Source organism: Xiphophorus couchianus, chromosome 1 (assembly GCF_001444195.1).
Source record: "Xiphophorus couchianus chromosome 1, X_couchianus-1.0, whole genome shotgun sequence".
NCBI classification, from domain to species: domain Eukaryota; kingdom Metazoa; phylum Chordata; class Actinopteri; order Cyprinodontiformes; family Poeciliidae; genus Xiphophorus; species Xiphophorus couchianus.
Genome location: NC_040228.1, coordinates 21,354,757 through 21,381,943, shown reverse-complemented (window position 1 = coordinate 21,381,943; position 27,187 = coordinate 21,354,757). Strand labels below are relative to the sequence as shown.

Sequence of the window (27,187 nt, the reverse complement as noted above, 5' to 3'; positions counted from 1 at the left end):
TCCTTTTCTCTGTTGCCTCGGTGTGGCAACATCCACCATAGCTGCCATGTTACAGGGATTTGCAAAAGTATTCACACTCCTTCATTTTTTTTCCCCACATTCTAATCACAAACATCAATGTCTTCTATTAGGTTTTAATTTGATGCTGTAGATCAGCACAAATAAAAGCATAATTGTGATGTAGAAGGCAGATGTCAAAGAACATCCCTGTGAAGGTTTTGCATAAACCAGCCAGAGAGACGTTGAAGAAAATTCAAAATATAATCTTAATTTATTTTTTAAAAATTCCAAAAATGATAAATTGGGCCCAAACTGAGGTCAACATAACAAAGTACAACTCAAGTGGTAACAGAACAAACTCAAGCACAAACTGACCTAACAAACAAGACATGAGGGGAACTTAAATAGTGGCTGATCAGACCATTAACACACACTAGGGGGTAATTAAACACACAAAAACCTAACAAATATTGGTCAGAATACTACTAAAACTGAAATAAATATCAGAATTTAACTAACTTTCCAAAAGAAGAAACATTAAATAAATGGTAAAATTAAACTAAAGACCAAATTTGCCCCTCCCCTCCCCTGGTGAACAAATGGAATGGCCCGCTGAGGAAGTTTGACACCCATATATGGACACCGATCAGCTGGAACTCATCTGTATGATTTTCAGGAACAGGTCCAGAGGAAACTGGTAACTCAAAAGAAAGAAATTAATTTGTTATATTTAACAAAATATACAAAGAACTGACACATAAAGTTAACTAAATGGGTGCATAACAAATAGTTAACTAAGCAGTCAGACTAATGAAAACAAATTTTAAGATAAAAATCTAAACTACTCACTAATCAATATATAAAGTAATATTAAGGGAAAACAAAAAAACCATTACCAATAGTGTCTGCGTGTGACAGTCGGGACAGCTGTCACAATCCCAAAATATCTGACAAGTATTTCATTCATTTTTTTTTTGTTCTATTCAGTCTGTTACCTCTACATAAAGTCTATACAGCCATTGGCATGATATTGAAAACTGACATTCATCATTCAATATACATATTGTCCAAGGTATCAGCATGTAGGCATTCTTTTCTTCTTAGAGGCTGTAAATGTTAAACTCACGGCAGTAGTTTCACCTTCCAGCAAGACAATGACTGCAAACATAAAAACAGTAATGGGCAAAACTTTTAACCTAGATATTCTGCCATCTGCATGTCATCATAACAATGCTCATCCAACTGGAGTATTGAACCTTAGTATTGTTTGTGTAATGAGCTCTACAGGCATGTAGTTCCACCAGGTGTCTGCTAATTGCTGCTACAGCTAATCTGGAGGACCTGTCTTTTATGAGGGAATAACATTTTAACATGATATAACGTTCAGAACAGTTGATTTTACATAATACCATTCCGATCCCCTATACTCCTCTTTAAGGGGTATAAATGCTTCTGCAAAAAACCTTAAAAGCCCTATGATCTGAAAGCATTAAATATGCATGCTTTCATCAGTGCTCTTATTGGCTGACTTTTCTTGGATCACTAAGATAAACTTCGATCTCACTTTCTTTGAAAAATGATTAAATGTGGTCTTTCATTTCCTGCAATTTTGAGTTTTCAATCTTTTTCCCTAGCAATTTTTTTTCATGTCTTGGAGCACAAAGGAGTCTCTGGTCAAATTGATGTAATGAATGTTATGAACATAAGCACAAATGCTCGGGGTAAAATGCTAAAATGTATTTGAGTCTTCTTGACTTGTTCTCATAAAAGTCAAATTATGTTACAGTTTAATTATAAGGCTGTGCATGTTTTCCTAAATGAATAAATTATCCTACAACCATTCTGCCTTTCCACCTCTTTTCACTCACCACCTTCTTTTTCCAACCTCTCTTATGATGAGATGGAATATTAGTTAGAGCAAAGCAGCTTTAAGACATTTATTTCCTGATTTTCTGAATCCCCCAAATGTAGACTTTAGAGTCGTTAGGCATAGTTTTGAGCAGCTCAACTTTACCGTCCTTAAATACATACATGGTGGGAAACCTGTATTGACATGTGTCCTATTTTACATAATACTCAAGCCCAAGGGATTACTGCTGTGAGTGCACGTGCCCATAAAACGCTTCTCACATATTCAGAGCAAATTAGCCTCCAAATCCATGTAAGCTACTGAAAGCTGAGAAGGAAAGCAATAATCGATGACAGAGGTTTTCTTTGCCGTTCTTAACAGCAGAGTTATTTATCTGTTCTGACACCAGTCAGCATGGTGTTCCAGCTCCGAAACAAACAAGATCCAGAATGGGGAGAAAATTCATGTGTTGAACAATTAAAGTCTCTCAAACGATGATCAGAGACTGTTTCCACATTTCCTTTAACTATATTTGTTGTCTAATTTATTAGTTTGCTCAAAGGCAATGTGACACATGGTGTAGCAACCTGCTGTTTACTGAAGGTAGCTGTGTGGAAGCAATTAATTAAAGCATAATTTAAATAATAGCTTGTTATGTTCAAATTAAATCATAGTTAGGGTGTGTTGTCTGTTGTTTTTGTCTATAGCCGAGTTAAGACTGCAAACACTGATGTTGGATTTTTTCTAAACATCTATTCACTTCTTATGACAAGACATTTCTAAATTGTCTGAAGATTTAAGCTGCAACCCAAATGTTAATGTCACTGTTCAGTTACCATTTTTTTTAATGAAAGACTTTAAAGGGCACAAGGAGAATTTGTTGCTACAAAGTATGTTTGGCAGGACGCTGAATTCTGACTGTTGTCAAACTATAGTTGCGTTTTTACATTCTAAGTTGAAGTTATGTCTAAGTCTAAGTATCCATCATTCATCTAGGTGTGATATGTCCATATGTCTGGTGAGATATGCATATGCACCACCATCCATAAATCTAAGCATCCCTTCAAAGATGAGCTTTTTTACCTTTCTTACCATCCACCTTGTTGTGGATCCATATTCAACCTCGTCAATCACAGCTTGAAAATGTTTTAGTTTTAGTTAATTGTCTGACTGCAGATGTGTTTCAGTGAGAAACTATATCCTTATGAACATCCTTTTGGTCTTATTTGAATGGTATGTTTTCTTGTCTTTCCCATTTTGAAGACTGGATGAAAGAAATTATGTCATAGCTCTACTTTAGGGATATATTAAATCTCGGGTAACAACATAACTTCAAACATTTAGATAAACTAAAACATACATAAATATTTTTTTCCCTTGCTGAATAAATGAACACATTGAAGGTTTAATTTTTCAATTGTTCATGGGAGATGATGCTGTGTAAATAAAAATACATAATTTTAAGACTTTTTGCACATCTTTCGTTTGGGGTACCAAAATGTGGACCCCATGATTTTCATGGGATTTTTTTTGCACTTGAAAACGTCATTTTCATGGGACTTTTTTGTAAGGGAAATAATAAATGGAACCAAATTCAAATGTACTAACAGCCCTGTGATGACCATATGTTTTTGTTTGTTTATTTCTTGAATAAAAAAAAAATATATGTAAAAAAAAAAATTGATGACAACTCACCAAAACGTCTGTCTTTATAAAATAAAAGACATAGAGGGGGATGTAATATGGTGGTTTTGACTTGTGATATTTTATCAGTTATGCAGTTATTCTTAATGTTCAAGGAGTGGTGAGAGTTTGTAAGCCTTTGGGCTAAAAAGGAAATGGACCGGGGATTTTCTTTTAGTGATAAGGTTGACTGCACTGGGCTGTGAAAGTGCTCCACTAACTAATTATTTGAAGCCTCCTCTTAGATTAGTGTTGACGTGCAGAGCTTATGGACAGTTGCATAGCAGCCAATCAGACCATGTAATAACCACAGTTCAAATATTTGCTGAAATTCACTATAACACCTCGCAAAACAAAAGTGTAGAAGGTCCTAATGCTCAGTCCAATCCCACGGCACAATGCCTTGATAAACACAGACGCCATCTTCACAATGGACAGCATCTTTACTCTGGCAATTAGGCAGAGCTTTGGATTATCGCTTTTTCAGTCCAGCACACACCAAATCCATCCAGATTCAATTATTCCCCTCCCATTTCTGTGGCCATTTGGGCCTTTTGGGCTCAGGCTTGAAGAGAAATCCTTAAAAGGATCTGAACTGCTAAGAAGTAAAAAAAAAAAAATTATATATATATTCTATAGTTTTAGCTTTCTCCATAGTTTTGTCTTTCTTTTTCAGTATACATATGACAAGTATATACAATAAATGTAACCTTTGTAGCACACCACCAGTGTTATGGTAGATATTTTGTGAAAGCAGCAAGCTAATAGTTGCATTTCTCTCCCTCAGGTTTTGTGTTCTGTTCAAAACAAGTAGAACTACATCTGGCTTTCAAGAAACCAATACTTTCTTTCTGCCCATATGGAGTTAGTCTCCCTTTTGGCCCCTGCATAAGAAACTAAAAAGCTTACAGAAAGTATTTGATGTAGTCTGTATTACTGTGTCTCAGTATATTTAAGCTTATTAGAAACTCACTCTCTCAATAACTAAATAAAAACTTAAGCTTGTGGGAGTCAGGAGTCTCTGATCTCTCAAGGCCTTTCTTTAGGGGTTTTGCTAAGGAGCTTTTATTTCTCTACCTTGTCTGTTTATGTAAGTTGATTTCTGGACAATGTTCTGTTGCATTTGAGTTTCTTAGGATACCATTTTTGCAGATTAAATTTTTCTAAATCTGCAAAACAGTCTAGAGCAGATATGCATGGGTTGGATTTTCATTTTCAATACACAAGAACACCATAGCAACATTGTAAACATCATAAACATTTTTTTTTAAATTCTATTTTTTCTTGTAAGAATGCTTATTTTATGATAACATTAAATAAAGATTAATGTTATCTTTATTTACATTAATAAAGATAATTTGTGAAATATGTTCACAAAAAATTGTATAAAACTGAATAACGCAAATATGAGACTATTATTAAAATAGTATAGCATTTTAATAATGACAATTCTAATAATATAACAATTATTAGAATTGAAATTTTTATGCATAAAAATTAGAAAATTTTTATGCTTAAAATTTTGAATTTTAAGCATAGAGTAAGCCGATAATATGAAACAAATAAGGTCTTGTTGCTGTTATGCTCTTTAGTGAATTGCACAACTTAAGTTGGTACAAGCTGGTTAGCAAGTCAGGCTGTTTGCTCAGGTGGAGTCAGCAGTTATCTTCAAATTAACGTTTTCTTCCAAGAGTGGTACGTAGCATCCTTTTCCACAGGGAAAAGAGTGCTACTGTCTGTGTTTTATGACAAAATGTTTCTCAACTGCTAAAGTTGTCCCTTCTGTAATTGATGGAAAATTGAAAGTCTACGCCTGCACAGCAGCACATAGGAGAATGGCAACACAGTGCCACTCTATGCTTCATACAGCTGAAGAAAACATTGTTGACTCAGTAGCTTTCTCTGGAAACTCATTAAAATTACTTCAAAGAATATGTCACAATTTATTTTTTACAACTTTTCCATTTCAGTTGCCTTTGGATCTCTTACGATATCATCATCTCCAACTGAATTTGAAAATTCTTATGTGAAGCTTTAGATGATGATTTCTCCTCTAGGGAGGAAGAGGTCAGGGAAACTGTTGCTTCCCGGCAGTTGCTTGGAGACATAACAGACCGGCACCCTCGGACGATTGTAAAACATTCTGATGAGCACAGTCTGCTTGTAATTCGCTACAGTGGCAAATGAGCCCTTGTGACTAAAGCTGTAATTTAAAACACAAAAAATCTGAAAGCATTTAGGTAGATATTTCAGTTTCTGCTCAAAGGCACGAGAGCTTCAGCGCTTGCTTTTCTCCAAGTGATACCTGTTAAAGTATCACTAGAATACTTTAACAATACTTTCTCTGTGCATAATACTTTGTTTCGCTTTTCACAACATTATCAGTTTGTGTTTTACCATTAGGGTTTACTAGCATTATTGTAAGGTAGCTATCAACATGTTATCACTACAACTCTCGTAGGACTGCAGTTATTTCCCTAATAAAAATAAGGCACTTGCCCCTAAACTGCCACTTTAAGATAATGGTCCACATGTGGGTGAAGTTCAAATACGGCAGCTGCAATCAAATATTCCCTTCTTCATTTGGTTTAGACATAAACAACACCCAGACCCCCTCAGTGACCAGACTCTTCACCATATGCTCTATCTGTGTATCCTATTTCCTTATTTCTAGGTTGTTTCTTTCCTTCAGTCCAAGATTTTAATGTGGTCAGAAAGTGTTTCCAATGTAGAGTTTTTGGTGTGTCAGAGGGAAATTTGGTCTCTTCACCTTATTACTTCAATGGAACTGTACACATGTATTGTGCATTGTAGCCAAAGTACGCACTACATTGTTTTCTATTTTTTCACTATTAATTAGCCAACCACCCATTTGACATTTTCCCATCAGATCTTTTGTTAAGACGGTAGTCATTTATCTGTATACTGGCATAGAGAATTGTTACATTTTGAAACCTTCATGTATCTTATTAACAGGAACTGGCTTGTGCATGCCTGTAATCATACAGTAAAATACACTGTAGTATAAACTGTTCTTCTGTTTCTGCTCTTTTTTGTCCAGGTACTCCAGTATCACCACAAAAAGGTAAAGCAACACTCAGTCACCTCTGAATTTCTCCATATATGCTGTGCGTTGTGTGGCTGTATGCTGAGTGTCAGTGTTCATTGTAAGGTTTTTGCTAATGAGATGAAAGAAATTTCATGGTCATGTTGATTACGCTGAAATTGTCAGTCTGGATTTCAGCTGAAGAACAGTCTGTTTGATTACAAAGTCAATCAATCACACCCACTGATACAGAGTCTAAATTATCGCAGAATGACAGGCAGCCCACAGTGTGTGTTTAGGGCTGCCTTTTGTACTACTTGTGTTAGCACTAATCACAGTTCTGTTTAGACTCCTCCACACTTTCATGTGTATGTTAATTTGAAGTTGGAGGAGGGGACTGTTTTTGAACAGTGGATCATCAGGGACTCATGGGACACGTACTGGGGATAGATGTTTTTAGAAACATGCTGGTAGGCTGTTATAATTTTGTAGGATAATGGGGTTGTGCAGTCAAATTGTCTAAATCCCCTTTGGGGTGTTGTTCTGACTAGCAGCCTGTAGGTACATGCATCAAGCCACCTAGCTTTTGTTCTTCCTGCAGAGGATGCACCAATGTCAGAGGGTGTGTCACACTAGATAATTGCAAAGCAGACAATCAGCAATGAGAACTCCCCACGGATTTTCTTAAAAACCTTTTCATCCCCTCCAGTGCTTATTAGAACTTGGGGTTGTTTTGTAACTGCTTTTACCATAGCAGAGCAGAATGCAGGTGTGAATATTTATAATGACAAGTAAATCTGATGTGATCTGGATGCAAATAAAAGGAAGGAAACAAACACAAAGACTGACTTTTTTACCTACCAAATCTGGTAAAACTACTAATATATTTCAAACAGAGACATGGAAAGTGTAAATCTGTGTGACAGTTTACACTTAGTATGCTCCCGTTTGCACACATGCACACTTTTGTGATTGTGTGTACGTAATGACCGTGGGTTGTACAGTGCTGTCAGATGGGCCTATAAAGGTAAGTGATGCAGGCTGCCCGAGCCTCCTTCCCTATGATGAATGTTGACAGGGAGCAGAGGCTGAAATGGTGAACATCATCGCCTCACAGCTGCGCTCACACACATCTCTCAATGAGAGGCAAATAAGTAAGGCAGCATAATGCTGACAGTGAATGAATGCTCATTTTACCTTTCCCATATGTCCGCACTTGTATCTGACCTTTCAGCTTCTACAGTGTCTTGTAAAGGTATGCATATTTGAATGTTTTGAGAATTTTTCACATTGTAACTACAAACCTCTTTGTATTTTATAGGGACTTAATGTGATGGAGACATAAGAAAATGAAAGAAAATTATTGTTTTGTTTAGATTTTTTTCAGAAATAAAAATCTGAAAAACCAAAGTCAATACAAGTCTTTGAGGTTCTGCTTATGGCCTCTTTGCCCATGTGGAAGATGAAATTTTAACCATTCTGTGTAAAATACCTCAATCTCTGTCAGACAGGATTGAAAGATTTTGGGGATTTCAATTTTCAAGTTTTTCCAGTGAGCCTCATTTGAGATTGAACGCGCACTTTGACTGAGCCATTGTAGCACGCATATGTTGTGATCTCAACCATTTTCATATAAATCTGGCTTTATGTTTATGATCAATTTAGAGCAACACATTTTCTTCTCAGAGTCCAATGATTTGTAAATTTGCCCAAAAGTTTCTTTTTCTTTGCTTTTGACCAGTCATCATCTTCAAAATGCTTGATGTGCACACTACACAGTTTATGGCAAATTGCAACAACATCAATTTCTTCCTGAACAGACGAGCTAATAGTTCACCTTCAGCTTTTTCAAAGGTACATTGTTTTAGCTGTTTGTCCTATTAATGATCTTTTTGAAACACCTATCTGTTTAGGTGAGACCTTTACAAAATAGGTGCAGTCATTAAAATGCAAGATTAAGTACAGGTGGATGTTATTTACATCTGAGGACAATTATTTGCAATGTATTAAATTTAAAATTATTTGAGTTAAGTGGAATATTGCTGTGGCTGATGCTACTTTGTTTTGGTCCATCACATAAAATCCTGGTTAAATACCTTGACACTTGTTGTTGTAATCTGCCCAAACCAAAAAAAGTTCATTGATTGGTGTATATAATTTTGCAATGCATTGTATGTTCCTTTCCTGCTTGGCCATCCTGTACATACAGCCTAGTTTGTTTGCAAATATATGAAACATTTTATGTCTCTCACTCAAAATCATTAGGATTGCAATGAAGAAAAATTGCCTGCTCTATTCATTTATACATCATGAGTAATAGAAACCTAAGTTGCTTTGACAGTGTAATCGCTACTGAAGAGTCATGGGGCCTTGAGGCAAAGATAATGTACATAAACCACATTTGTGCATGCAGTCTTGTAAGACTGGCAAGTAAGTGTGTGTTTATATGTTTTTGTCTTTCGCTTTGGATGAAAGATGAAGACAGCAGGACATTTGTATTCACTTGCAATGTCAACAACCCACAGTCTCAATCTGTTACTATTCAGCATGAGATGTGAGAAGTGTACACTGTGAATATGTTTTAAATGAAGGGCAGAATGCAATAGCTCGGTCTGCGTAGCTTAGCTTGGATAACCTTTTGAGTTGTTACAGTATGAAGATTAAAACAGGACCTCTTGATGATATGACCTTATTCGTTAACTCTCTCCTATGTTGAAAACCCTTTCTGTCTGCCCTTCTTCCCTCGAAATCCTTTATCCAACACCTCTTCACCTTTCTTGCACTCCTCCTCCTCCGACTCTCCTGCCAAATGAAGTATATTTATGGCACCTGTGCTGGAAAAACAGTCTCCAGGAGACGTCCCTCTAATTTCATTTTCAAAATGCCAGCAATAAATTTATCAAATGGGCTGAATCGAATCGGAGTCACACGCAGTGCCATCCGTCATGGACTGTCCCTCGGGGGCCTGTGGGCGTACTTAAGCCAGCCAAAAATCTCTGCTGGCAGGAGAAAAAAAACCCTGAGTATTGAGAAGGAGAAGGGGGTGTGGAGTCGGTGTGTGAGAGCTGGGTGATGGGGGTCTTGGAGGAGAAACCAGATGAATGGACTGGAGAAAAAAGTGATAAAAACAAGGTCTTGTATGCATATCTTTATTGGCTTATATCCACATATGCAGAAGTATAAATTAGCCGTCAGACGAGTGAGGATGGGCATGTGTGCACAGAGGTCAGTACAAATTCTTGAATGCATTTCAAAAAGCCAAAGTGCTCAGATAAGCACTTTGGCTTTTGTGGTGCTGGCATAACAATTTATTTATTGCAACCCAATTTAATTGATTGTTTTGCTCAATTTTGCTTCATTAAAACATTTCCAGTTTGTTCTTCAATCCCGCCGCAGTTTTCCAGAACCACAGGTTCACTTGCTCTTTGCTCTCAAATTCCCTTCCCTTTTCTCCCTGACTCTTCCTCATGATCTTTGCTTTCTCTTTTAATGCTTGCATACCAGATTTCTTTTGTTTCACATCTCCTTCTCTTTGTCTTTCATTTGTTTTCCTCTCCCCTTCCATTTATCACACTGCAGGTTAAACCAGGCATGAGCACGGGTAAAGTAGCTTAGCACTAACAGTTCTAATGAAGTCAGGCCCCGTTTTCCTTGAATGGGGATCAGTGGAGCTATTCCGTGAAGCCTGTCAGCATTTAATGATTAGATGAAACATTCAAACGCCTGCTATGAGAAATTCAGGCACACTGATAAATGGTAATTCCCAAGTGGAGGTCTTTCTTACATAGATCTGCAAAACATTTATGCATGCTCACACTTTCTCCTCTGACACATACACATGAGCACCGCCACATGCATTTTCTGTCCTCCCACTTTGGACAGATCTAGATTTATGAGTTAAACATGGCGTGGAGGGTATTATCAGCAGACTGATTGGAAGACAAAACAAATGGCGGAGTGATTCAGAGATTGAGCAGTTTGAGCCATTGATTCCTGCACAGCAAATTCAAAAGTGTTAAATGTTTTGGTGTTAGTAGACTTTATGCAAAAGCCGAGTTAATTTTACCCTTATAGAGTCATATACCGTTTATGTAACTCTGGGATGTATATTATTAGTAGTTAAAATCCAGTGTTAAAACAAAGTGTTTCCGTATCAAATCTAGAGATGTTAATGTGGAATCAGTAAGTCTTGACTTCCTAACTCTGAACTCCTACAGCGACTATAACACTAGAGGAGTTAATTCACTGACTCCGCCCCGAGACTCACAAGTTCCCACCAAAGCGAAGCGGCAGAAGTCAAGTCATTCCAGGACAATTTACTTTCCACATGTCTGAGTTATTCACTGCGCTTGGTAAGTAATTTTTTTCTGAGATGGTTTCTAACTATTATTTTGAGTTGAGATCAAGCTGTATGATAGACATAACGTTCGCCACACGGCTCGGTGTTAACATATTTAGCTTAGCATGCCGAATGTTTGCGGAGTATAAGTGTTCGGAAAAAATTTCGTCGGTGAACTTTCAGTCAAATTGTTGGCTAATGAACAGATCCGTAATAATCTGGACTATGTTTTTTCATGATGTTTACATAAATACTGGTCAGATTTATCAACCTTTCTGATAATTTTTTTTGTAAAATGCTTTCTCATGTTGGATGGATGGATGGATGTTGAAAGCATTATTCCTTCTGTTGTGTCTTCTTATATACATCTTGCAGCATGTTTTAATCCTTTTATTGCCTTTTTCTATGTATTAGTACCAGTATGGTTGCGAATGAATCGCCAGTTGTCAGCAATAACCTCACCCTCCTGAATCTTCCATGGATTCTTCGAAGATTCAAGCTCCAAAAGTGATTATGTAAGTGTTAATATCTCTGAAACTCCACATTTCTGTAATTGAGGCTTGTTGTTAGAGTTGTAGTAAAAATGTATTATTTCGTTCCATTTTTCATTGTTATGGTTCTTGTTTGTTATGATCCAGAGACCAACACTGGCTATCGTACTCGGAGACTGAAGACTGACCAATGCAGTAGAGGAGCACGGTGATATCCCTGGCCAAACTTCACCAACAGCCCAACAACCCGAAGACAATCTGTGTTAGTGAGTGGACAGCTTTTTGGGGGAGTGCAGAGAGGCCCAGTCTCTTATCAACAGAAACATAAACTGGGTAAGAAGTGATGGATCTGAATATCAGGTTAGTCTGTTATGTACTGTAATATCCGGCAATCTACCTGTTCAAAGAACATTTACTCTATCGTATTACATGAACTGCTTGCTTTACTTTCTCCACCTTGTACTTTGAACAATTTCATGCATATTGTATTGAAGAAAAATGTATTAAGCATACTGCATTTTGTATTGCACAGCTGATATGTCAGACCTTTTGATGAGCAATATGTAAATGAAAGCGACATGTGAAACATGCACGTTATTCCACGTTGTAGTATGTTTTGTAATTATGGTGCACGTTTTGAAATAAATGCATTTGAGAAAATCATTGCCTCTTTATTAAATGGTTATTTTCCAAAGAATTTTTACAAATTCAAAAAAATAAAATACCTATTTAATATTAATTGCAAATAACTCTTATGAAGTAAAAAAAAAAACTCTGTGTGAGTTAATATTAAGATCTAACACTGAATTTGTTTTAGTAAGTGTTAAATGATTAACTCCAGCAGATTTGATATTTGACTCTTAATTAGAGGTAAGGTACCAACTCTCCAAAAAGAGTTAAATTAACACTTTCTGATGTGGACCCATATAGACACTTTAAAAAGTGTTGAAATCAAATCTGACAGAGTTCATTTGGGTCTGCTGGATTTGCTGTGTGGTTTGTGCAGAAAACCTGCTGAAAAACGCATGCAACACAAAACAGACTTGTCCCTCATCTTGACGAGTAGATAGTAAACAAGTCTGTTCAGGAAGTGTTCTGTGATGCTTGATTTTCCAGATCAAAATGGGTCAAAAGGACTGTAACTTCAAACCTTTTTGAACATCCCTGGGTTATTGTGAATTCTCCTAGAGTCAGTGATACTGTGTGCTCACATTTTGCAGCCAAGTCTGTGATTGTTGTTCCGAATATGTCAGAACGTGCATCAGCACGAGGGCATTTGTTGGTACGTTTAACTGCTAAAATGAAGAAAAGTGACAGAGGCAGTGGTTGGGTCAATGAGCTGCCTGTTTGTCAGAGTGAAGGGGTGCTTTCCAGGGACTTGCCGCGTTTTGCCCCATTAGCCACATGCTAAGTTACCTATCAACTTACTGCTACACGAGGAAACTGCACACTTTCAAGCGTCTCTGTATGATTGTAATTTATGAGCCTTTTCTGATTACATGTCTTTGCTGAATTTGAAGCACATTCTGTCCTTGTATGATTAATTAAAATTCTCCACCTCTATCTTTTCATCCCTGGCTGAAAAGTCTTAGGACGCTAGATTTAAGATAAATGCGTGACTTTCAGCTAATTTGAAGCTGTCACAAGTCTCTCCTGGATCTAATGGTTCACAAAGCTTTTAAAACATACTTGTGGAAGCTACTTTAAAATGCCGTTTTATGAGTGGAGTTGTCTGGCCAAGAAGTTGGAATAAAATAACATTTAGAAATGCCCACTGGGCTCAGGCTAGCCTCTTGTAGCTTTTAAATGCCTCTCACTAGCTATAAAAGAGTGATTGTCATCTCCTCTACGTGTATCATTCTCAGACTTTTTAGCCTCAGATTCTACTGATCAAAATATTTCTCAGCTCAAATGTAGAGTGGAGTATTATCTGATGGATCTGTTCTATGTGCACCAATGCCATCTTTCTACTCCCAGTTTTAACTAACTATAACCAAGTCAGGTTACATATTTCCACATCTTAATACTAAAGTTATTCCCAACTATTGATTTTTTTTTCATCACGTTGTATTATTGACGTGATGATTTTTAAAAATACCCTGCATAAAATAATTCTAATGAAGGTGCAGCTCAAGTGTGGTGTTATCAGTTCAGCTCCTTATTTTTGAACTGCTATTTAAGAAAAACAATTAGGCTTTTTATTTCTATTTGATCAAAGATAATTTCATTAACCTTTGTGAATATGTATAAACCTGATAGTAGTAACATTTTTTTTTTTGGAATTTTGCCTGGGCTGCACAGTGGCGCAGTTGGTAGCACTGTTGCCTTGCAGCAAGAAGGTCCTGGGTTCGATTCCCGGCCGGGGTCTTTCTGCATGGAGTTTGCATGTTCTCCCTGTGCATGCGTGGGTTCTCTCCGGGTACTCCGGCTTCCTCCCACAGTCCAAAAACATGACTGTTAGGTTAATTGGTCTATCTAAATTCTCCCTAGGTGTGTGTTTGTGTGTGAATGGTTGTTTGTCCTGTCTGTCTTTGTGTTGCCCTGCGACAGACTGGCGACCTGTCCAGGGTGTACCCCGCCTCCCGCCTGGAACGTAGCTGGAGATAGGCACCAGCAACCCTCCCGACCCCATTAGGGACAAGGGTGCACAGAAAATGGATGGATGGATGGGTGGAATTTTGCCTTTTTAATTGTGTGATTAATTCAACAGGTACCAGCTAAGTGATTTTTTTTTTATGTATTTTTTTTTCTTTGTTGGTTTGTTTAATTAAGAAAGAGCACATGTGTGATGACAGTTTTAGGTCAATTAGCTTTAGAACAACACAAGAGATGATTAGAACAAAATGACACTAAAAAAACAAGACCTCTTTAATTAAAAGATAAATCAGCAGAACTGGGCCCTAATGGTTTTTAATTATTTACATAGATTTGCATTCAGAGCAGAGATAATCTGAAGGGCTTTGTTTATCACATACCTATCATATGGCTGGACAGCTGGTGCTTTGCTTTACTCTGAATTATGAGTTCACTTTACTAGTTTCACTCTGGAATAAAGTTCAGATGTAGCTCAAACTATAGCTTACATGTATACATTGCTATGTTGAACAGAACTGGCAACATAGCGGTAGACTCCCATTCTATCTGTCACCTTTTATTCCAGCAGTCGTTTGCTTATGTAAGTATTTCATGAAATGACTCAAACCCTCTGATTTTGCTATGTGTCACAATCCTTTGAGGTGTTTTGAGGTGGCTTTGGTTGTGAATGGATACTTTAAAATTTAAACTAAACCTAATTTTTTCAACTTGTTCTCAATGAAAGGCTTCAACGAGCAATCTAGTTTAAGAAGACTTTTGCATTTTCATTCAAACTCAAAAGTATATTCTCTTAACATACGTAACTGAACAAGGACCCTATACAGTCTGGAAAAATATGGAGTCTGTTATAGTATTCTAAGTATTTTGCTGGTTGTATAGACGTATGGAAAATAATTTAGTGTCAAAAATATTAGTATTTTACTTCCCTTTTGCCGTCTATCCTCACTTTCTTCTCTCTCCTTCTTAGTTAGTTTATTGTAGATTCTACAGCTGAAGCACTAAAAATATAACTACCATAAATTGACAGTGAACAGTTGTCTATTTACACTTTAAAATTGGCCCAAAAAGCTTGATAATGCTGAACATTCCCTGCTGAGATCACTTTTTTTTCACTTTCTCCATTTTTCCTATAGTGGTTCTGAACAAAACTCTGGTTGAAGCCCACCTATGCAACAATAATGCATTGCTGAGTAAATGTGAATACACCATCATATTTGTGTCCCTCTGTGTCCCCCATACTCATTCTTTGGACCTCTAAATGCGAACAGTGATTACTGTGACCTTTTATTTTTGATTCATATTATTTTTTGTAGCGATCTTTGAAATAGAGAGGGGTCGTTAAAGAAGTGATCTTGCCTATATTGCATCCCTCTGTCCTACTAATAAGGTTCAGCATATATTGATATTAAATGCCAACAAAGGACACTGAAGGCTCAGGTCAGACACACTAAATCTCTCTCACTTAATTAGCTGAAAAAAGTTGTAAGCAGTGAACCTTCTCTCCTATGCATAAGACATAAAAGTACTTTCTTAGTGGTAGACTTTTGGTTGTTGTAGGACAAGACGGGTATAATGGAGTTTTGCTAGTCAAGTTAAACATAGCAACATGTCCAGATTAATGTTGGTGAAAGATAAAGACAAACCACAATATATCTTCTGTCGACACGCTTCTTAGACTATTTAAGTGTGAACACTGAAACATTTCTCATGACAGAGATTAGATAAAAGCAGGGACAAGTGTAACAAAAAGAAATGGAATCTGAAGTAAATTTATCACAATCTTCTTTCTCTTGCAGAATCTTGTTCCGATGCTGAGCTGCCAATTAGATACTAGAACAGCCTGTTCCCCTGATGCATGAACTTTATTTGATATTCCGTGTTCTGCTCAGTAGGGTGCAACAGTGATTGCACTAGTGGGGAAAATTTTCACTCCATTCACACAGACAAAAGACATTTTCATGTATGCTCCGGAGGTCAGAAATTTTCCCACTGACGATGGGTAAATCGTAATATGTGAATGCAAATACTCAAATCCGTCAAATTGGACATTGGTTACCTCCTGCTCCCTATATAGTGTGAGGGATCTGAAATGTTTGATTGAGCTCTTGAAAGAATAGGGCAGGTGATTGTTTCCAAAGATCAGTTGGCCTTTATGTCCTGCACACTTTAACCCAGACAGCACTGAAGTAGACAGAATATTTCCTACAAGGAGGACAAACCTCACACTGGCAATTTCCTGTTGTGGTCTAAAGCAAGAAAGTGCAATTCTGGACAATCATCAGACCTAATTTTCCCTGTGATTTCCAAAGATTATGTGTTGAAGAGTAAGCGATTAGAAAGAGACTGAGTGAAACCTTTCAGAACTTTTGCGGCTTTAGTATTCTGGTTTCATTTAAAAAGCTAGGTTTTGTTTATATATTGTAAAGCATACATAAGCATGCAATAAAATTGCATCTTTATTAATTACAATATCTTTTTTTATATATCTTTGAATAAATTAGTATAAGAGTTTATGTTATTTAGGTTCATTTAAAACTGATATAATTCATGCATTTATTCCTATTAAATTACAACATTCCTATTGAATTTGATGTTTCTTAGAAAATCAAATATCACATAAGAGTTATATTTTTTATACAGAAATGTTATGTTATCGCCTTGACACATGATCATGAGCAAGACTTCTTACTTGAAGGCCATCAGACTGACGGTTGTTAAAACACTTCACAAAGATGGTAAGTCATAAAAGATCATAGCTAAAGAAGCTTGCTCTTCATTGTATCAAAGGATATTCAGTGTGATTAAAAATATACTCAACGGACACTAGGAATGACAACCTGGAAAAGAGTGTTGAGCAAAGCCCATATCAGAGTTTTCACAAGAGCTGCAGCTAGACCATAGCTTCAAGAGCCACCACTCACAGATGTTCACATGAAATGGGCTACAATTATAGCTCTCTTTCTTTTAAGCCACTTTTTAATCATAGACACCTTCAGAAGCATCTTACCTGGGCTAAGAATTAAAGAACTGGACTGTCGCTCTGTTGTTTAAAGTCTGCTTTTTAGATGAATGTCAATTTGATTTAGAAAGAAACCTCCAGAGTTTGGGGAAAGAGGTAGAGAAGCAAATTCCTGTGTGAAGTCTTCACAGTCAGTAGTGATTCAATATGCCTTGTCATCTAAAGTAACTCTACACAAGCAAATTTTATAGTACTTTTTACTTTTTGCCTGGCTCACAAGGTTTATAGTGATATCAGTTTTGTTTTACATCATGATTTGGGACCTGGTTTAATGACCATGTTATCAATGAATTTGGCTTCCTTGGCTTAAAGACCACTGGAAATCCGCGTGACATTCTCAAGAGGATACCGCAACAATGCACTAAGCTGAAGGCTATTACTAAAACAACCTGGACTGAGCCACAGACTGATTGCTTCCTTGACATGCCACGTTCATGCAAAAGGACCTCAGATCAACTTTCCCATGCATATATTGAGCATGGACATACTTTTCATCAGGCTCACATTTCTTTATTAATAAACAAAAACAAAACAAACAAACAAAAAACTTTTATTGGTGACTTGGTTTACTAAGAAAAAAACATTTGGGTTTTCATTTACTGTAATCTATTGTCATTAAAACTAACAAAATTAGCATTTCAGATGTATCATTACGTGTATATTGAATCTACATAGTATTAGTTACATTTTAACTGATTTACTCAGACAGATTAGCTTTAATGATGGTACAATTTATTGAGAAGCATCTGTACATAATTAACACATTACTTCTCAAGATTCTTGGTGGGGTAGACCCACACTAATCACAAGGGGCAAACAACTTTAGTTTGATTCAGGATCACAATATTGCCATGGGACTACCTGCTCAGACTTACTTGGGTGATTCATACATCTTTGTCTGTTTACTGACAACACACCACAGTTGGGCTTGAAGCCCTACAGAGCTGGCAATGCCATGGAAGCGGGTGGCATATTGCACCCAGCAGGACCGCTCGGATGTAGGCTTGCACGGCAGAGAGATTTGGCCAGCTTGGATTAGCTCAGTAGGGTGAAACAGAAGGGGCAGACTGGGTGTGAGAGACGGAGCACATCCATCTTTACTTCATGCAAAGACACCTGGGAAACCTGAGAAAAACCTGCTGAGATTTTTAGTGTGCAATGCACATCAGTGAATTTCCTTTAATAAACAACATCTAACTCATTACTTCATTTGCTAGAAACTGAGAACTAAACTAAACAGCAAGAAATTACACTTTAGATTTCATATTATTTTTTTAAAATAGTTTTCCCCACATCTCACACTTTTGGATCACTTCCTTCTACATTTAACTTCGGCCATTAATTTCCGAGTGAGGCCATGTGAAAATTCATTCAAATACCCATAATGAGATAAACACATCTCTGGACTCCACAGTCACACTAATTAAGCAGACTTTTTTCCCCGTACTGTGCTTTGCTCTCAAACCTCGTAAACTGCTCAAAGGCATGTCACCACAGTAATGGCAGATGGGTTTTTGCAAGCCAAAAAAATAAACAAGTAAGTTGAAATGATAATGAAATACACATACAAATAGGAAGGAAAGCTGAGCCAGTTGCTTCTGACAGACTGCTGAGGAAACTTGCCTTTATTCTTTGCTACGGCTGGCCCATTCTGTCCGAAGGATGGATCTTTTCCAAAAATTTATTACCCAATTTCACATGCAAAGCCCATTTGGTTTTCTGACACCAAAGAGGGCCAAGAAAATGAATCAGGGTCTGGACAAATTGGCATGCCTCGCACGAGCACAGTAGGAGGAAATTCTCAAATGTAAAAGTTGTGTTCTCTTTCGGCTCTTCCTCAACATCTTTCAGGATTTTTGTGAGAGCTATATTTTTCTATTATAAAATAGTTTTTGCATAATATGAAAATGCAGTTTATACTCCTTTTCTGTATGAAGAAAGTTAGCTCCCTGTTCCCTTTCAATGCAGGTAATAAGATGTTGTTCCATTATTGAAAACTGGAGAGACTGAAGCCAAAGTGTGAATGATAAGCTGTTACTTATGGCATCAAGTAATCAGGCTCCACATTCATTTCTTCATATGTTACTGAATTGATCTTGCTTGCAACTTTGAAATTAAACAGTTAATTTGATGAAGCCTTATCACATTTATTTACTATCAAACTATTAGTTAATAAAATATCAAGCACTCAGAATGTAAAAAAAAAAGTGCACTGATCACAAGATGCTAATTTATTGGACTTACAAGAATGAGAGGAGAAAAGATTTGTGCAATGTTTTTCAGAAAAAGGAAGAAATCGATATCATTTTGGTTTTACAAGCAGTTTTAGATTTGACAAATCATGAACTATGTTTTGAGGAATCAATATTTAGCATAAGCTATTTCAGTTCAAGGTTGACTTTTCCATATTTGGCACATCTTAATGAAATGTGAAATGAAAATGTTTTCTTTTTATCTCCACAAACAAAAAATCATAGACCTTAAACCTTATTAGTTGTTTTTACAACATTTATAGTCATTCGGTTCAGGTTTAAGCATTCAGATTTTAAACAAACAAACATTTTAAACCAGCGATTCTCAAAGTCTGTCAGTTTACCATGCAGCTCGTTTGCATTTTATTATATAAAAAAAACTCTAAAAGAAAGTATATACAAAATTAGTAATTTAAATAATAATAATAATTATTAATTGTTTTTATGTTTTATTTTTTCCAAGCAGGATTCAGAAATAGTTTTGGTGTAACTGCATCTATCTAGATAACACCAGAAGTGCATAAGTTTGCTGTGATGTGCATAGTATTTATTTGGTTTGTTCTTTTTAATAGAGTTAATGTTTGGATATTGTTGTATATCTTTTAACTGCATTACCTAAATTCAAGAGGTTGTATGTCATAACAAAGATAGATTTGTATGTAAAGCAAACTAAGTATTTTCATGTAATATAAGCTCATGTAAAAATGGAATTATTTAATTTATGCCATAGACATTATCTAACCAGTAAACGAGCAAAAAAGCAGATTGGGCTTGTCACCAGTTTTCTCAAAAATATGTGCCTGTAAGCAAGGTCGCTTGTGTCGCTTTAGGCCGCTGCTGCACAATCAGCACAAATCAGGATGACGAATTAAAGTGCATAGTGAGATAAGTTTTCAGTCAGTCTGTTTACCCTGAAGAGCAAAATGGCACCTAGGAAGCATAGGGGGGCCCAGATGGGTTACTCTAGGCTAATTCCAAACACAAATCAGCTTGGATGCATCAATAATTCATGGGAAAAGTCTTTGAGAAGTAAACACTGCTTAGCCCGTTAAGAACCCAGATTGGCCCATTGCTGCAAAGGCACAATAATTGCACTCAGTCTAACAATGTATAGAGGACATGTAGCTTATGCTCCATATGGAAATCTAATGCTCATTAGAGCAGGTGGAATCCTTTGCAGACCTGAAGGCAGTGTTACTTGCAACAGGAATATGGGATTGATGCTGAAGACAGTAGAGAGTGGCAATTAGAGTGACAGCTGATGTAGTATTGGATTGAGTATTTTTGGATTAATCTTCTGTTAGTTTTGTTTTTGTGGAGTTCAGATAAATGGAAAACTTATTGTCACTTTCAGTCAATAAATGCACAAACTAAAAGCCTAAAGAGGGTCATGCTCTCACTGTTACAGTTCATTTTCTTACTCCTTCCTACACTACAGCATTTGTACACTTTTCCTCACACTTACCCCTAGACATTTTTGCTGGCTCGTCTTTTGTCAATGTCTGGTTCTTAGCTAAAGGAAGGTTGCTGCTGCATGCGTGTTGTGTATGCTTAGCAATTTTTATAATTCCCCATCCTCAGCACTGCAGTTCCCACCTGAACAACATGTGACAGGGACTGTTTTGCTTCTTCTATAGGGTTTATTAGGTAAGGAGCAAGTTGTAGTGCCTTTTCTTTCAGTGTGTGCCTGTCTATTTGTCTATTTCTTTCTTTTTGTGCTGTTTCTCTCATCTTTAGGCGCTCCAGAGATAGTCTTCTCACTACAAACAGCATCTGTTTCAGAGAATAATAACAGCCATAATTGTCCTCCAGAGAATTACATTATTTTTGGCTCCTCTGCTGACTTTCAGCTCAAAGTTTTAAATATACAGTCCCTGGCCACTTTATAGGCCACACACCTTCTGTAGCTTGTATACACAAACAGTGAATCAGGGAATCACATGGCTGCAGCTCAATGCATTTTGGCATCTAGATGTGATGGAAAAGTTCAAACTAAGTATCAGATTAGCATAGTGACATTAAGAGGCAGTTCTAAAGGCAAAAGAGGGACCAACTTGCTACTTACAAATCGGCGGATTTAAATTATTTCTTGTAAAAATTTCACATTCTTGGTATGACTCAAGCATTTATTTTTTTCCTGCATGCTTTTTTGTGAAGCATGAAGTTTTACATCTGCTTTGTGGGGTTTCTCATGTAGATTTAGGAAAAATGTAGCATCTATAGACCCAACTTGTTCTCAGAGCTCTCAGAGCTGTTCTCAGAGCTTGGTTAACATCAAGTGTTTAACCAAGCAATATCTCCTTCCTTCGGTCCTGTTCTGCCTCTTTTGTAAAGCTTGTGAAATTACATCTGTTTAAATTAAAGTAGTTTTATACGTAAATATTTTTGTACATTTTTTTTTTTACTATTGTCTTAGCCCCTTAACCACACAAAAGGTGCTGGTCTGCAGTGTATGCTGTACAGAATGTCAGGTTAGCCTATTAGCAAGTTAATTCAGTGTTTCTTGAAGATTCTTTACAGCTTGTATTGCTTTTTAGACTGTACAATTGGTTACAGATTCTGCACATTTTCTGACTATATTGTAAATATTTATAAAAAAAAATTCATTATTAATTTTTTTTTCTTTGATGATGCTAGTTAGAATATGTTTGAAACATATCCTGTTCGAGATACGGAAAAGGGTTTCCCAGGGGGTGTTATTATCCTGCGGTTTCCCTGCAGCCATCCACACTAATGCTCCTCTAGCCAGTGATGCTTGACCATGCTCCAGGGCTTTGTTATTGCATGGAGGCCAGAGATGTCATAGCCTGTTACAAACTAAGGTGCAGACGCAAACTTCTTCTCTCCTTTTTCACCCATCCCCTCTCTTAGCCTCCCTGCTGTTGTCCCTCTCTTGCTCCACTGGCCCCCTCCTTTTTGTGTCCAGGGAATGTAATGCATGTCTCTGTAGTGTCTACTCAGTAGGTAATAACTCACTGTTCAGGCTCAGATAAAGAGCTCTATTCATTTAAGTGGCTGTTCCCCTTCTACCCACGAGTGTCACCTATCCCCTGGGAGGGCATGGAGCTGGAACTACAAGCACAGCCTTCACCAGTCTTGATTGCCTCTTTTGGAGCTTTTCAGTGGTGGAGCGTATCCCCCTCCATGTGTGAGTTCCCTCAAAGTGTAATTCTCATTAGTTTTTTTCATGGGGAACCCCCTCATCTTTTTTTTTCTTTGTCACCCCATCCCCCTGCCTAACTATTAATGAACTAACTCAGAGCCTTTATTCCCCCGCTCTGCAGCTAATGCTTGCACATCTCATTCTAGTGCCCTACTCTCAGTCTCACCCGTAGTTGTGACTTCCCTTTGATGCTCTCTGGTGTGGTCGTCTTTATTTTGTGCTTTGATTGTTTCCCTTTCCTATCTCCATCTGCCCTTTCCAGCACTGTGTCTCCATCTGTCTCATCAGGGTGTCTGTGAAGTCCCAAAGCTTTGGGAGTCACTGATGTGTGTGCTGGTTGCCGGTACTCGTGGGTAGAGTGCAGATCATTCATCTTCTGGACAGGTATGTGTAACAGTGGCAGGACAAAGAAGAGAAAAAAGACAGTGGGAGATCTCAGGAGGCATGCGAATCAATTTCATCGGTAATCAGCAGAGCAAAGAAGCAGAACCTGGCTCTGTCTTTCTTCTCCTCCCTCCTTTCCCCTTTGTCTTTATATCCCAGCTCACCTATACCCGTTTCTCTCCGACTTCTCCCACTGATCAGCTCGCAAAACACTGTAGCGGCACACTAGCCAAGCAGCAGAAGAAATCCCCACACAAATTAGAACACAGAAGTCATTATTTGAGTCATTGGCTTCTTCTTGGCTCCTGAAAGAAAATTCTAGTCCAGTGTTCAGAACTGTGGAATAAAGGAAATTACTCTTTGCTTGCTTCTGCCACATTTTGCTGGACATAGTGTTCCATCAGAGACGAAGAAAGTAGAGAAAAAAATCCAACAGTGATTGCTGCTGTGTTTTATCTAAAGATGTCAGTGGCATGAACCACCATTCCTGGAGCATGTAGAGTATTGAACCAGAAAATATATGTCTAATGAGGTTATTGCCAAAACATTGCCGTTAATTGTTGAGAACAACTCCGTTCACATATACAACACAAATCAAGGAGACCCCAGAATGTTTACAATTTCAAATAGTTGTGCAAAAGATGAGCAGACTCTATTATTTAAGGAAGCTGAGATCCTTCAATGTGTGCAGCAAGATGTTGGAGACCTTTTATCACAGTGTTGTTGCCGGTGCCATCTTCTTTGCTGCTGTGTGTTGGGGAAGCAGCATCAGAGCCGGCAACTCTAATAGACTAGACAAAATCATCAGGAAAGCTGGCTCTGTACTGGGACTAAGGCTGGAGTCCCTGGAAACTGTGGTGGAGAGGAGGACACTGAAGAAGGTTCTGTCTATTATGGACAATAAACAGGACCCTCTCCACCACATAGTGGACAGATAGCGGAGCACCTTCTCACATAGGCTGCTCCAGCTCCGCTGTCGTAGAGACAAATACAGGAAATCCTTCCTGCCACATGCCATCTCACTGTACAATAAAAGCTAAATCATTGTTCTGCACTAATCAGTCCGATTTTGCACAACTGCACTGTGGCACACTTGCTGTACATATATTTACATATACATATCTGCATTTTTTGAATCTTTGCAAGGACTGCTCTTAAGTTGCTTTTTATATTAACATAATTTTATTTTTTTACAATTTATAGCATTTTATATTTTATTTTTTATTTTATCTACAGGGCTGCACAGTGGCGCAGTTGGTAGCACTGTTGCCTTGCAGCAAGAAGGTCCTGGGTTCGATTCCCGGCCGGGGTCTTTCTGCATGGAGTTTGCATGTTCTCCCTGTGCATGCGTGAGTTCTCTCCGGGTTCTCCGGCTTCCTCCCACAGTCCAAAAACATGACTGTTAGGTTAATTGATCTCTCTAAATTCTCCCTAGGTGTGAGTGTGCATGGTTGTTTGTCCTGTATGTCTCTGTGTTGCTCTGCGACAGACTGGCGACCTGTCCAGGGTGTACCCCGCCTCTCGCCTGGAACGTAGCTGGAGATAGGCACCAGCAACCCTCCCGACCCCATTAGGGACACAGGGTGAACAGAAAATGGATGGATGGATGGATGGATGGATGGATTTTATCTACAACTACTACTCAGTGGTAGTTGTTATTGTGTCTTGTCTCTATGCTGTAACTGCGAAGTAATTTCCCTGCTGGGATGAATAAAGTACTTCTATTCTATTCTATTCTATTCTATTCTAAAAGACTGAATCAAAATTGCACCTTATCATTACATGTGACTAGATTCTCCATTCAAAATATGTTTTGAAGTTGTCATTCCAAAAGATGTTGTCTGCTAAGTGTTTAATGAATTTCAGTCAGCAACTTCATTACTGATTTTATGGGTAATTTCTTTTTTTTTATTATTATTATTTTTTTTTACAGCTCATAATTTATGGACAGATTTGTTTTAATTTTATAGTATGTGTTGAATACTTGCGGTGTTGTCAACAACTGCTGTGAATTTCAGATCAACACAGCAATTTGAAATATATTTCCTGACAAAATCATGTGTCGAATACTTATTTTCCTCATTGTATTCTGAAGTTGAATGGAGTGGAAGCTAACAGCTTTAACTTTCACACCTGCTGTTTCACTCACCTGCTAAATGAAGCTTTAAAACAGCCCAACATGCATGCACTGGGTACCTGTAGCAGAGACGTGCATGCTAATGTCTTTAATGGTTTGGCCACCTAGCACACGTTCCACTTCATAAACTGAAATGAATGACTGTTGGCTGACTAACACACACCATTTGACCTGGCGCTCTGGGGGAAACAATGATGTGGGAGACAAGAAAAATTGCCCATCAATCAAACACCACGGTTGGTCAAGAGAGCTCTCATCTCATAGTTGTAATGTTCAGTGAATTGATTGTGGAATGATGAGGTGGTGTAAAATGCTTCTACTCACACGTTTATAGCTCATTTATTTTTTTAATTATAGTGCCCATAAAATGGCTCAACAGATGTTAATGTCTCTACACAGTGCCTGGAAAGGAGTGTCAGTTCTCTGTATTGTCTAGCTGGGAATGGTGATAAGCTGAGTTCAAGATTGTGGCAAAAGAAAGAAAGACTGAAAGACACTAGAAGCCAGGGGAGGTTCTGCCAAGTGGGTTTCCCACTCTACCAGTACAGAAGTGATGCATATCTCCACTGTATGTTCTTTAATTGGCACTATTAATATCAGTTAAAGTTTTAATACCTATTTATTAAAACCTTAAACTTTTTCCAGGCGCCTAATGTGAATAGAGTTATGAATCTCAGGGGCTGTGCTCTATAAAAAGACTCCCTCATACATTATTAATGCTCTACCACTTACTTCGTTTGCAAGATCTCACTTCTGATAGATCTTTTTAAAACAGAGTTACCCAAAGGTCTACAATTAGGGAAAATTTATTTGCTAAATACATTATATGTTTCTAGAATAATTTACTTAAAACTGTAAAGATCACCTCGACATTGCAATAATTTTTAGAATTGGTACGAACCTACTGATATGGGCTTCTTGAGCTTGACAAATGATCCCCGATCTGAACTGGTCATGTATAAAATGTAAATCTGAGTATGAGGTCAATTAGATCAAAATCCTAATGCAAAAGCAGTTTTATTTTCCTCTTTGTATCATTCAACATTTTTCTTCAAAATAACATATCAGAAAGTGTCATCTGTTTTAGAAAATAAAACCTACACTATCAGATAAACAGTAAGCCACAGATCTAGTTATTCAATGTTATTTAAATAAATGGTGTTCAAATGTTTCAAACTTTTTATATCTGATGGAAAATGATCAGCTTTTAGTTTTACGATTATTAATTAGAGAGGGCATTCTGTGTAGCTGATATATACACATCTGAAAGGAAGAAACATTTCTTAAATACACACAAGGTTAAAAGTATACATACACACTTAACATTGTTTGCATCCACCACACTATTTTTGTAGAAACCAACAATGTTCTAGCAGAAATATTAATTGAACTACTTTTCTACTCAGAATTAGTGGGAGTGGGCTTTTAAGTTGATCCATTTTAAATAGGCTTGATATGTTCTGGGGATCTTTGTCCTGTTGGAACACACAAACATGTCCAGTTTTCAGCCATCTGACCCAATTCTCCGCATTAAGTTACTGTACAGGGAAAATGATTGAGATATTAATTAAGAATTTAAGAACAACCCACAGTACAAGCCTATCACAAACTGGAAGATAGTAGAAACGAGTTTCATATCAATATGAACAACGAAGTGGGCTAGTAGTAGAAAAGTACTTCCCTAAAGGAACCCTCTCAAACGTGACCGATATACGCAACTGCCCACATGATCAAACCACGTGCTTTTTGTGGAAAGATTTTATGGGCAGATGAGACAAAGATTATCTTCTCAAAGAACACTGAGCCCAGCTGTGAATAACGGTAGTGGCAGCATCATGCTTATGGTCTGTTTTACTGCCAGTGGTATTGGTCTATTGAATAAAGTGAAGAAAGTAATGAAGATGACGGGTCAACAGCAAATTGTTGAAGCTAACCTCAACTGCTAAATGGTCTGAAATTGGACATAGGATATGGATCCCAACTAAATATCAAATTATTTCTTTGGAGAATGAACAGGCTAATGAGAAGCTTCTAAAACAACCTTGTTTAAAATGTGTAAAGCAGACATGTACCAAGAAACCAACAACTTAAAATGATGTCTAACATTTCTGATGAGAATCATGGCTAGATATTCATTCAGAATTATTACAGATTATTGGGAACAATAAAAAACACATTTGTTTGCAACTTGTTTGAGGGCAGTTTTCAAAGTAGTAAGGGTATATTTGT

The 27,187-nt window shown here is 37.4% G+C and overlaps 1 protein-coding gene and 1 long non-coding RNA gene across 2 annotated transcripts in view; both read left to right on the top strand.

Annotated features, from left to right (window-relative positions):
- LOC114136429 (cadherin-4-like) overlaps positions 1–27,187 on the top strand; it is a 258,488-nt gene that overhangs the window by 115,484 nt on the left and 115,817 nt on the right. Inside the window, exon 3 of the mRNA XM_028004456.1 lies at positions 6,594–6,617. Coding sequence (XP_027860257.1) covers positions 6,594–6,617 — 24 coding nt within the window. The remainder of the gene's footprint in view (positions 1–6,593; positions 6,618–27,187) is intronic.
- On the top strand, positions 10,196–11,768 carry LOC114136714 (uncharacterized). The gene is made up of 2 exons (XR_003593868.1): positions 10,196–11,432; positions 11,556–11,768. It is a non-coding gene; the product is annotated as an uncharacterized LOC114136714 (long non-coding RNA).